The sequence below is a fragment of the Lepisosteus oculatus genome, chromosome 10 (genome assembly GCF_040954835.1).
Source record: "Lepisosteus oculatus isolate fLepOcu1 chromosome 10, fLepOcu1.hap2, whole genome shotgun sequence".
Taxonomy (NCBI): domain Eukaryota; kingdom Metazoa; phylum Chordata; class Actinopteri; order Semionotiformes; family Lepisosteidae; genus Lepisosteus; species Lepisosteus oculatus.
In genome coordinates, this window is record NC_090705.1 from 9,505,281 (window position 1) to 9,517,163 (window position 11,883).

At 39.4% G+C, this 11,883-nt stretch overlaps 1 protein-coding gene across 6 annotated transcripts in view; it reads left to right on the forward strand.

Annotated features, from left to right (window-relative positions):
* ldlrad4a (low density lipoprotein receptor class A domain containing 4a) overlaps nt 1-11,883 on the forward strand; it is a 90,414-nt gene that overhangs the window by 72,658 nt on the left and 5,873 nt on the right. For 5 of the 6 annotated variants that reach the window (XM_015357988.2, XM_015357989.2, XM_015357991.2 and 2 more), the window contains 2 exons: nt 8,452-8,606; nt 11,179-11,232. In XM_015357988.2, coding sequence (XP_015213474.2) covers nt 8,452-8,606; nt 11,179-11,232 — 209 coding nt within the window. Of the gene's footprint in view, nt 1-5,048; nt 5,220-8,451; nt 8,607-11,178; nt 11,233-11,883 lie in introns of those variants that run through there. The other variant, XM_015357992.2, reaches the window with a different exon arrangement.

The following is an 11,883-nucleotide window of genomic DNA, read 5'->3' on the forward strand; positions in this document are numbered from 1 at the left end:
CATAGAGTATGGAGGGACAGGAGGATGCAGCCTACTGCTGACGTCTGCTTTTACTAGAGCATTAGAGGTGCAACTGCATGAAAGTATATTGAAATTGGTCAAAATACATTGCAGGTAACAATGTATTTAAATGTAAGGCAGGATAATGGAAAATTCTTCCAGTAAATACTGCACAAATCCATAAGTTGGTGATAGCTCAAGCCATAATACAGAAAAAGAAATACTGTCGGTCATGTTTCTGGTAAATATCAGTGAGTCAGGATTTGCTAGACGGAGCAGATGTTTATATAATCCATAGAGCAATAACTGAGACGTTCAAGGCTATTAACAGAATTTAATTTAAAGCAAAGAAAGATGAAATGTTTCCAAAAAAATGCTTAAAATAAGCAATGCTTCATTATAATAAAAGGTTACATGGAATTGTCACCCTTTTTCAAATAAAGTCTTCGAAGCTGTTGTGATTGCAGAGCACACTGATGAAGGCTGCAGTCAAGCATGTCTGAGTGCAAAGGTTTTGATTTAATTCCTGAGAATCCTGCAGTGTTTCTTATCCTCCTGCTCCACATACCTCACAGAATTTGTGTTGAAGTGACAGTGCTTTCTTAAAGGAATGATTCAGCATCTGTAAGATAAACAGGTTTGACATAGCCCTCCTTTTTTCTTTCCCCTCTGGAGCAGTAGAGTGAATTGTGTGTATATGCCAGTGGGCTGAACAGTTTGTTAGATTACTGGCCCTAGTGGGGTTAAGCCCTCTTTCACTGCCAGTTCTATGGCTAGTTTATAGGTTCTAGTACGACCATAAAACTGCGCAAAAAGGGTTTGATAGTGATAATCCTTTGCTTTTGCATTATCTGACAACAGAATGTTTTAGCTGACAGCAGTCCAAAACAGTCTGAAGAACCATCTGTTCCTTACACATATACAGTAGTTGACCCGTCCTGCTCGCATACTCTGCCTGATCTAGAAAAACAAGAAAGCATCTTTGGATAACCTTTTCAACAAAGTTTTTTTTTCTCTGAAGTCACTCATTCTTCTTGAAATTCATATAGAAATATGGATAGCATAGTGATCATATGAATTAATCATTTCTTGGCATACTGCTGCAGTTGAAATTCTGCTTCAATAAATTACTCTAGTTACTGCATGTGTAGTAGCACTTAAGATGAATTGAAATAGTCTTCAGATTTAGAAATAGTTTTACAACTTGTTTGGGGGCTTTTTACAGTGAAATGTGCCTGTCTACACTGTTAAACTCTATCCGTCATAAAAGTAAATTATTGAAAATTGTATTTTGAGGCTAGGTTTTGGGGGAAAAAATGTATTTTTATAGAATAATGCTTTGTGAAGGATTATTAAAAAGGAGTAATTTATTCCTAAACAAATTTCACTACTGGAAATCGCAATGTTAAGAATAGCTGATCTTATGACATGGTACTTCTTAGAAGCTCTTCCTTAGGTAAGTGGCTTTAGCGTAAAATGTACAGTAAAGTACATCCTGATTTTGACTGGTTTTAACAATTGCAGTCAACATTCAATTGTTCCTGTGCCTCTGCTCTCATAAATATTCAAGCTCTGTATCTCGTGTCTTAAATCTACTATATAAATTGCTAAAGGATACAAAAGCTTGTGACGGGTGTGTGTCAATTGATCTACCCCTGTTGGGCACCATTGAATTTTAGACCTATGTAATATTTATATTTACTTTTATTTGTGCATTTGTCCATTAAGGGGGAAAGTCCATTATTTCTCTTTATAGACAAGAGGTCTGTACAAACCCTTTACAGAGGGTTCACTATATTGATAAGACCACCATACGTATTTCCTGCTTCTTGTGATTGTCTATGTACTGATTGGCTTTAAAAATGCTATGAAAGCGTAAAAACCAATAGTGCTCGTTTTTAAAACCTCTCAGTATGTTTCAACTACCAACGTGTAAAAGGCACTGCTTTCAATGACTACTTGTTTTTTCTGTTTTAAATGTAATTTCTGCATTATAATAAGGTTCAGCAATACCTACTGAAAAAGAGGATGTGGACTGTTAATCACTTTTTAAAAGCGAACGCTGTCAGGGTCTTTCTGAGAACCTGCTGCTGGTAAGGTGTACTTAACGAGAAGCCTCAGAAAATGGAGAGAGGCTTTGAAATGAAACCTGTGCACTTTTATTAAGTGGACTCGCAGGAAGTTCTTTATTTCTGTGCGATGCTGTTAAAAATATTAATGGGAACTTCTCAGTGTTTGACAGACTAGCATTTTTAAAAAGAGCAGGGAGAGCTGTTGTCATAATGAAAAAGTGCTGTGCAGGTGGTGTTTGTGTGGCTGCAGTGTACAGCAGGTCTGTAAGGGAGGTGTGCTGCTTAATGAATAGGTTTGGTCTGAAAAGGGTTTTCCTGATTACTGTTTACCTCAGATGTGCATTAGGCAATGTCTGCAGTAATGAGATTTAGTCTGCCTCGGTTGCAAGGTGTCAGAGGCTTTGGCAGGTGGCTTCTCAGCTCAGGCAGTCTGAGCAGGCTCTCAGTCTTACCGTGAGGTTAAATAATTTAAGGAAAGTCTGCGTTATGACACAAGAAGTCTAGACATGTCTGGAGCTGGTGTCTTGAGATCTTTAATACCACTGCTTTATCTGAGATTAGAAAGAGAGGTCAGGAGCGAGGGCTGTGCTAAGGTGACAGCACTGCATTCCGAGGCAAATAAGAATAGATTGCCCTCGAAGAAAACATGATTAACAATAGGTCAGTTTGCTTTTTTTTTCCCCCTGTGGTGACACAAGCAGACCAGACATGTCAAAACATTTATTGAATTATTCTGTATAACTAGGTTTGTGTGCCAAACTTGTTTTCATTTGCTAGTCGAAAAGGCTGCATCAGAATTTAAAAGCAGTGGGTGGTTTCAGTAACCTTGCCTCCGTGTGCTGGTTTCGCTTGACCCGAGCAGACTTGTCCCAGGTGTGCCAGGATGAAGTTCTGGAACGGGAAGAGATCGGTGTTAAAAGATGGGGATCTGTGTTGGAAGGCATTTCAGAGAGATCAAGGGTTCAAGGGCTGTCATCTTCATCACGATCAAGTCCTCAGAATGAAGTTACGGCAGTATCCTGGCTTCATAATTGATCTTTTAGCAAGTAACTAATGAGGCTGGGAAAGAGACCTGCTGCTTTAACAGGTTCAGCAACAGCTTGGCAACATCCGTCCACCCCTGTGAAAGCTGCTTCGCCTTGGTAGGACCCGAAGCCTCCCCTGGGAGCATGCAGTACAGCACTATACCGTGGACTGAAACCTTGGTAACATTGGTCAACCTGGCCAGGAGGCTTTTGGGAGTGGAAGGAAACTGCACATTCATTTGTCATGTCTATGCTTTTGCCAAGTGCTACTCTCCACACAGAAGGTACTCCAGGTCAGAATACAAATCCAGGACCCAAATGCTCTAAGACGACAACTTTAGTAATGTGCAGTTTTTTTTATAAGAGGGTCATCAAGATGCCTGAGCTATATCCTTTGGGATGGAGCAAAATCGAAATTACATTGCAGAGAAACAATGGTTTTTAACCATGCATTATAACTGACCTCTGAGGGATAACCCTTTTTTTAGATATACATCCTAGAAATGTTAGATTCTTTTTGAATTTAAACTACTCTGTGAAATGGTACAGTAAATGCCACTATAAGGAAAACCGAAGAAATGGTGCAAATTTTTAATACGTAATTTCTCGCAGAAGCCTCTGGTTTAACACAATTTGGCACAGTTCTGTGTTTTATGAGGGTTAGATCAGTACTATTAATGCATTTTCAAGCAGGTGAAGTACTTTCTCTCATGGTTCACTACATACATTAGTGCTGTGGTTGTTTACTAGAGGATGTGAGTACTTCAGTTAGGACCATTACTCATGACTGTTGCCGGGAATATTTCAGAACAGGCAGATTAGTGTTTTTCAGATCTGTGACTCCCTCTTGTCTGGCACATTGTCTTCTACAAAAAAACACTGGCAGATCTGCGAGTTTCCTGCCCACAGAGCCTATTAGGTTGTGCCTATCCTTTTGTTTGCTTGCCTTGTGAAATGGTAGAGATAACAGGAGGATCTAAATTGTGTGGCTGCCTGTCTTGCAGATTTTGACAATGGCTTTGTTCTAAAATAAACCACAGCAGGGCTTTTGCCCAGAGTTGTTAACATGTTTAATTTCTCATTCCTAACTGCAGGGAAATCCCATCTCTGGCTGATACCTGCCCATCTTGCCCGTGTAGCTGAATGAGAGAGGAAGCTTTAACCTGTCTGGACAGTTCTGGCTCATTATTCTCATGGAGATGTACTGCAGCTCATTCCTGCTTATTCAGATCAGGAAGAATTAGGTGTCCTTTTCCCGTCTTTGTGCTGGGCTGTTGTAGTCTACAGCATTTCCTGAGCCTAGTCTGGATTGAAGGACATTGAGTCAGATCTATTGCAGATTTCACAGCCTGGATATGTGTATTTAAAGATTTCTGCCTTTTGAGTGAGTGAATTCAGCAGACAGCCATGTGTGAGCTGCAAAGGAACAAGGAAGTAACACCTAAAGAAAGCTCCGCTGTTAAACCATTTCTCTTTATGCCTCAGTGTATACTTTACCTCTGATTATTCTTTACGTGAAAAGCCTCAGCCTCTCATTAAAATGACATTTTGGTGAACCTGCTGCAATTCATACCTATTGAGTATTGATTTAGAGTGCTGCAAAGGACACTTTCAGTCCTTTTGTATATGATGTCATTTTAAGGTTTGCATATTGCATATGGTTTTCCAAATGTTTGCTGAATCAAATCTGATACAAGTTGCAACATACTTTCTGTCGAAAGTTTTGTCCAGAGGACCCTAAAATGCATCTCCTGAAAGCGTCCACTAAAGTCTGCTAGGTTTGGTGCAGACAGCAGGCCTCAATTCTGCTACATCGTCTGTTTTTTTGGCTCTGTGCCTTTTTCTGTTTGCCAGTGGCCCTACTGTGAGGTCAGAGCTCTGGAGTCTTGCACCCTGGGCCTTGTAGACAGAGCTACCGAGCCTGGCGTTGCTATAGTGACAGCAGCAGCTCTGCCTCTCTGTGAGCTCAGCAGGCCTGGGAGGGGCCTGGCTGTATCTGGGACAGAGCAAGAGCCCAGTGCAGCTGATCAGAGCTGTGCTGGGCGGACTATGTCGGTGAGAGACCAGGGAAATGTTACTGCCAGAAAGGTTGCCCAGCTCAGTCACCCATTGCTGGAGAAAGGTACCAAGATTTAGCCACTCATACATGGCTGTGCTTGCTTGGAGCTTTGTGTTTTGCAAGGGCCTGGCTGCGTCTTTATTTTTGCTGTTGTGGATTGTTTCTAATGTTAGCGTTGAGTTGAATATTGATTTTTCTTTTTTTTATTTAAAAATGCGTCGCTGTGCTGCTTGTGGAATCATTTGTTTTACCTGGCAGTGTACTATTTTGGATTCTGATGTGCTGTGGCAGCGTTGGATTTGTGGTGTGTGCAGAGCTTTTCGGTATTTGCATAAACATTGTTTAATGGAATTCAGTCGAGAGCATGTCTCGTTACAGAACATGTTCCTTTGCATGTCCAGAACGTGACTGCATTCCCTTATTGTTCCTCCGATTCAGTATAGAAAAGACGAAGGAAGCAGTAACTAGAAAAATACTCTATCGGCTTATTCAAGTACAGCCTTTATCCAAGGCAAACGACTTTCAGATCACTTTTTTTTATTCCAAGTGGCAGTACAGGATGTACATCCGTCTGGAGTGAAGTTTTCTATCGCACGTACACAAGAGAAGCTTACTTGTGTTTGAGTTTATATTCTGCAATTTTTTTAGATTTTCAGTGTATAGTGCTAGGCCTGTATTTACAAGAAGACACCACAGAATAAATTACAGCCTCTTTGTTTGCAAAATAAAAGGGACAACCCAAGCCAATGTTTTGAAGGAAACGTATGGTCTTTGACTGTTCTTATAGTTGACCATCTTAACTCTTCATCATCAGGTTCATTCAGTTTGGTTATGCATGAGATGAATAACTATGCTCTGTGATCTAAACATTTGGTTTGACTGGTTTTGAAGAAGCTGCTTGAAATAATTTCTCAGAGAAGTTCTAATTGTCACTTCTCATAAACCATGCATCCTAGCAAATAAGTTTTACAGCGACTTAGTCTACACATGGTCTCTGTAGGAAAAGATGAACATCCTACCATAGAATGTTTGAACAGTTCAGAGAATAAGAAGAACAATTGTTCAATTATTGCAAGTACACAAACCTTTAGTTTGTAGTTTTTATGTTAAGGCTTGTTTTTTCCACTTATTGCTGTTTTACTGTACTCCAAGGTCTATTAAAGTAAAATATCCTACTATTGCATATTACAAATGAAAGTATTAAAGCAGAGGAAATCACTGGGTCCAAAGGAATTCACATTTGTAATATGTTCGAGTTGATAAAGCCAAGTGTGATACAAATGAGACTGATGACTGTCAAACTCTGAGGTTTAGGGCCCAATTAGTGTTATACTGGTACAGTATACCAGAGACTTCCTGAAATATGAATATTAAGTTTCAGAAACATTGTGGTTTTGTTAGCCACAAAATTGATTTCTCAATTTCCTGTTAGTTCAGATGAATAAAACACCTCTTGTTTATAGATTAAAATAGATTTTAAGGTGGTAACTTGCTATAGTCAGTACTGAAGTGTATGATGAAAAGATTAGGTGCACTCAGCAGGGCCAACCTGGTGTATATTAAAATTAAATTGGCCCATTCGCTAACACTTTATAACAAATATTTTCTTGCCATCATTTTCCCTCTCCCACACTTTCAATTTTTGTGAACTCCATGAAATGAAATTTTCCATGGACTTTTAAAATGACAAATTTTTATGCACTCTGACATAAATTGTCATCAGCATTTTAGCAGCTCATTGTAGATTTAACAAAGCAAGTTATCTGTATACCCAATATTCATATGTTAATGTAGAATACCTTATTTTGTGCCAAGGGATTTTTGTCATTTAGCTTAGGTTACCATTAAGTTAAAATGAGATCACTAGCATTGATTAGTGCAAAATGTTTTGCTATGTTCCCCGCCTAGATCTCTAACCAGTATAATCTGTTTGAGACCTAGAGCCACAGATTGGGAGATTCTCAGTGGGTTAACCCTGTAATGCGTCTGGTCATCTCAGAGCAGATGTTGCAGATTGCTGAGATGGCTGTGTTGTCTGCTCATTATACCAGCTGATCACAGAAAAGTCTTCATGAAAGAGTAAAATCTGAATTCAGATCCCCCCCCTCTTCTGAGTGATAGTACCTTATTATTCAGAAATCCAGTATTTTCTTTAAAGGGTATATTTTTTCTGCGCTTGATTTGCAGAAGGAAAATTCTGCTTCCTGACCTTCAGTTGGGTATCAAAGGTGGCTACTGCTGCTTTTGTTTTTGCAGTGAGGTTTTTGACAAAACCGTAAGGGGTGTGCAATAGATGTGTACCAGTTTGCGTTTTTATCTCTATAGGTCCTTTATTTAAACGATACACAATTTTAGCAGTAGCCAGAACAGTGTTTTGATACACATTCAGTTTCAGCGCAGTTTGCAGTTGCAACAAACAAACGTTCCACGGTGATAGGCTTATGGAAGCTGTTATACTTCTATTATACTACATGAACTGTAAAGGTATGGCAAGCCTTTATTGCATTTGTATACCCATCTACACATCTGTGAAGGAGTTACCTATTTTACCCACTACACAGCAATGTAAAGGCAAATTAATGGTTAGGCAGGAGCTGCATTTTTGTCATTTGCCAGGGCTGTTAACACAGTGGAGTAATGACCATTTTAGTGAAAAATGAGAAGTACATTAATATAGGCTGTGTAATTTTAATAGGAATGCAGTGATGTTCTGGTACCTCAATTGCTATTCTGAGTGAAGTCTTACAATGTATCAACTTACCAAATGTTCAATATAACATAAATTGAAAGTATTTTTTAAAAAAAATTGCATGAAAATACAGAATAACAATCGGGAAGACTGATTTCAGACAACTTTGAAATCACATCTTATATTTCACATTAGTTCATTAAAGCTCTTGAATTTAAATGAGTGCTTGATGTATAAAACAGAATCAGAGATTAAAAATGGGGATTCAAAAGTTAAAATGAGACTCAGTGTTCATACTCCTACAGGAATGATAGTCCTTTAACTGCAGGCTCTTTCAAGTCATGGATGCATTGCTTGCAATTGCTCTATTCCTACTAGTTTTAATACAAAGGTTTTCCGGCTCCAGCAAAAGCTTTGCTGTGCTGCCCCCTTGTGTTTTGAATTATGAAGGACAGTTTGCAATAATTCTGCAGCATAGCAGCAAATAAATGCAACAGCTGCAAAATGTGAACTGTTTTATGTAAGTTGTGTGAATTAAGAGGATAATACATTTTTACTTTCGGCGGTGATTGCTAACCAAGATGTCTCCTGTCCGTTTCATTTCAGCTGAACTGGAGTTTGTTCAGATAATCATTATAATCGTGGTGATGACAGTGATGGTTGTCGTGATCATCTGCTTGCTGAATCACTATAAGCTTTCCACGTGGTCATTCATCAACAGACAGAGCCAAGGCAGGAGACGCGAGGAGACACTGCAGCCGGTGAGTCCAGCACGAGCCATGTGCTTGTAGCCCACAACGAGCGTCTTTTTGTCTTTGGCAGGCCAAGCCACTGCTATGTGTTCCAACTGTTCTTGCTTCAGTTTCATCTGAAATGCATCAGCGCACATGAAGCGTGTCAGTACAGCCCAATAGCCTTTCAGGCTGTACTCGGTGGAGCAGAGAAGTGGTTTGGATTGAGCTTTTGTGTGGTCTGGATACTTCATAAAGCAACTGGTTTCTTCAGATGTCCTTGTAGGGCCCTGGCACTGTAATTCTGCCACACTGCCAAACAAAGCACATTGCCCTGCCCTTTTCTGCTCATTTGACATATACATTTGCCTTGCAGTTTGATAAAGTTCATTGTGTGGACAACTAACACAATGACAGGCTCCTGCTTTAGATATTTACCAGAGATTATATATCGGGTTCATTACCCTTCGACCTCCTGGGGAAAAAAGTGAAATCATGGGTAGTAGTCTCTTGTGACAGTTCTATATTAAGGTCCTGAAACAGTTTTATAATGAACCATTTGAATTATCCTTTGTATTGCTCGGATTTACACACTGACAGATGTGTAATCCAAAGCATTCTTATAACAATTCTTTTCATTTATTCTTGGAGGCAATTCTAATTGCATGCATCCTGGAGTTTTAACTCTTCCTGGCTATGGTGTTCTTAGTATTCTGCTAGAAACTATCACCTCCACCAGCATGCTTTGCAGTTTAATGGTTGTAGCATTAATTGGGAAGGTTGAACCTCACAGTGCCTTCTTTCTTAACAAAAACTCAAACACATTGAAATTTACCTCTACCTTACATGTCAAAAAGCTCACTCCCCATAACTTTGTCCTTTTATTTCATTCTGTTGATGTTGTTTTTGCACACTGCCTGTTGTCTCAGTCTTTCTTTTATTATACAATTGTATTGTTTTTTGTACTACTTATCGTCTGAGAACTAGCTAAATGGCATTTCGTTATACCATATACGAGTAAAATGACAATGAACTTGAACTTTTCCAGTTCTATAAATTTTCAGTGAGTTCTGCACAGAGCTATGAAGTGTTCATACTGTATACTGTGCCAAGGTTTGTGAATCCCCAGTATAATTAGGGTAATTAGAATTTCTTACCATAATACCCTTGTTTAATCAAAGCCAGTCTTTTCTTAAATATCCAAAAGTGTTTATTTTTAATCAGTTCAGTATTTGAGATGCAATAGTGTATGAAATAAAGCAAATTGGTGTGTGTGAAACATTTTTAACCACTTCTACATAATGGCCGCAAATATTTTGATCTTCACCATTCAAGTGAGGGAACAGATGTCATCATCCCACGATCAAAAGGACCTCAGCACATGAATAGTTGATGCTTTTCAGCCTGGAGAGCATTACAAAACCATTTCTGAACATGCAGAGCTCTATCCATTTTTTTTGTGACAGTTTACAAATGGAAAATATTCAAGACCACAGGACTGCTAAGATCTGCTTCAAGACCCAAAAACCAAACACCCCAAAATTGAGGCAGTCACAAGGAACCCCTGGGTAACGTCCAAGGATCCGCAGGCATTTCTTTCAGTGGCTGATGTCCGTGTTCGTGCCTGAACCTTTAGGAAAAGACGACAAATGTTTTTTTACTGGAGGATAACCTGGAGAGAACAAATCTTAAAAAGGAATGTTTGCCACCATCTCGAGCTCACCAGAGAGCACCTGGACAGTCCACAAGACTATTGGGAGGGGAAAATGGTCTCTGGACAGACAAGTCCAAATTTGACCTTTTTGGCCACAGTAAGAAACTTTTTTTGTAGTAAAAACCCAAAACTTTTTTTCTCCCCCACAGATGAATTTCATCAAGCACAGTAATGAAAGTATTATGGTTTGGGGCTCCCCCCCTCATTGACAGAACAATTAATCTGATGTTGTATCAGTGAATTCTGGAGGAGAGTGTCAGAGGGTCAAGCAACAAGACTTGGACTGGCTGAGTCAAAGTCTGGACATAAACCTCCGTGACATGTTACAGCAGGATGTGATGCAAGTTCGTGCAAGCACATACAGGTCACCAGCCTAAAGCAGCTCTGTAAGGAACGGGAGAAAATTCTTTAAAGTCGATGAAAGTCATAGGACACATCTAGTTGAAGCCATTGCTCAAGGAGGTGCCACTGGTATCTGAAATTGAGGGTTCCCACAAGGATATTTACTGTTGGATGAACTAATACTAATGACTGCTATACATTTAATCAGTTTAACATAGCTTTTCAAGCTTTCTTGGCACTGTGGATTGTGTTGTGGGGGGGTACGTGGAGGTGCTCTGGAAATATTCCTGGATTGTGACACAAGGCTTTCATTTTAGCAGAATTTGACATAAAATTAACTTTTTGTTGGCACTGGTGACATGTCCGAAAGTCTGGGGGCTTCTGAACGTAGACCTCTAATTGTGATAGTGGCATATGTAACAGATGTCACAAGCAATTTGGGTTCGTTATTTGGTTCAAGGAAGTTGATCCCATCACCAATGCAGAGGCAATTGGGGAAACCCAATATTTCTGCCCTTACATGTCCTTCTGGTTTCTCCCTGCCAGGAGGGGTGCCTGTGGCCATCGGACAATTCTGTTTCAAGGCAGGGACCTTCAGAGGTAAGAACGGGTTTAAAAGTAGCTGCTTCACACTATTAGAGAAGGTGATAGCTATTCACTTAAGCAAATGGCGTTGCAGACGCATTCTTCCAAAGCTTTTGTCCAATTTAAAATGACAAAGTAGTGGAAACAGTGTACTTGTTGTGCTTCCTTTGGACATCTCATTAGTGTTCTTTAGCATTTTGTATTTAGTTTGGGAGCACAAATTTTGAGTATGCTTTGAGATTAATGAAAACATCTCACACTAATGTCATTACCAAAAAGTATTTCTTTGTCTCGATATGAACTGTTTGACTAAACAGATGGTGTGAAAGACGGATTGTAAGAGGATGCAAATGTTCCATTTAGGTCGCAGTCTTGTGAGAAACATAGACCTATTCCACCCCTGTGATGAAAGATCTTGGCTCATAGCGATATATTTTGATAAACTACAGAGCTGGCATATCTGTTTGCTGCATATTTTCATTTTATTTAAAAATCTTCAGAATCTGCTGGCTGGGTGGACAAAGAGTGCAGTTTTTAAACTTTTCTTTTTTTCTTACAAATTTCAGATATCTAAAGCTTCGTAACTTCTTTCCAGTGCCGTTTTTCAAATAGGGTTCAAACAGGACATATTTTCCTGAGTTCTGATTCACCTGTCCAATAATGGAT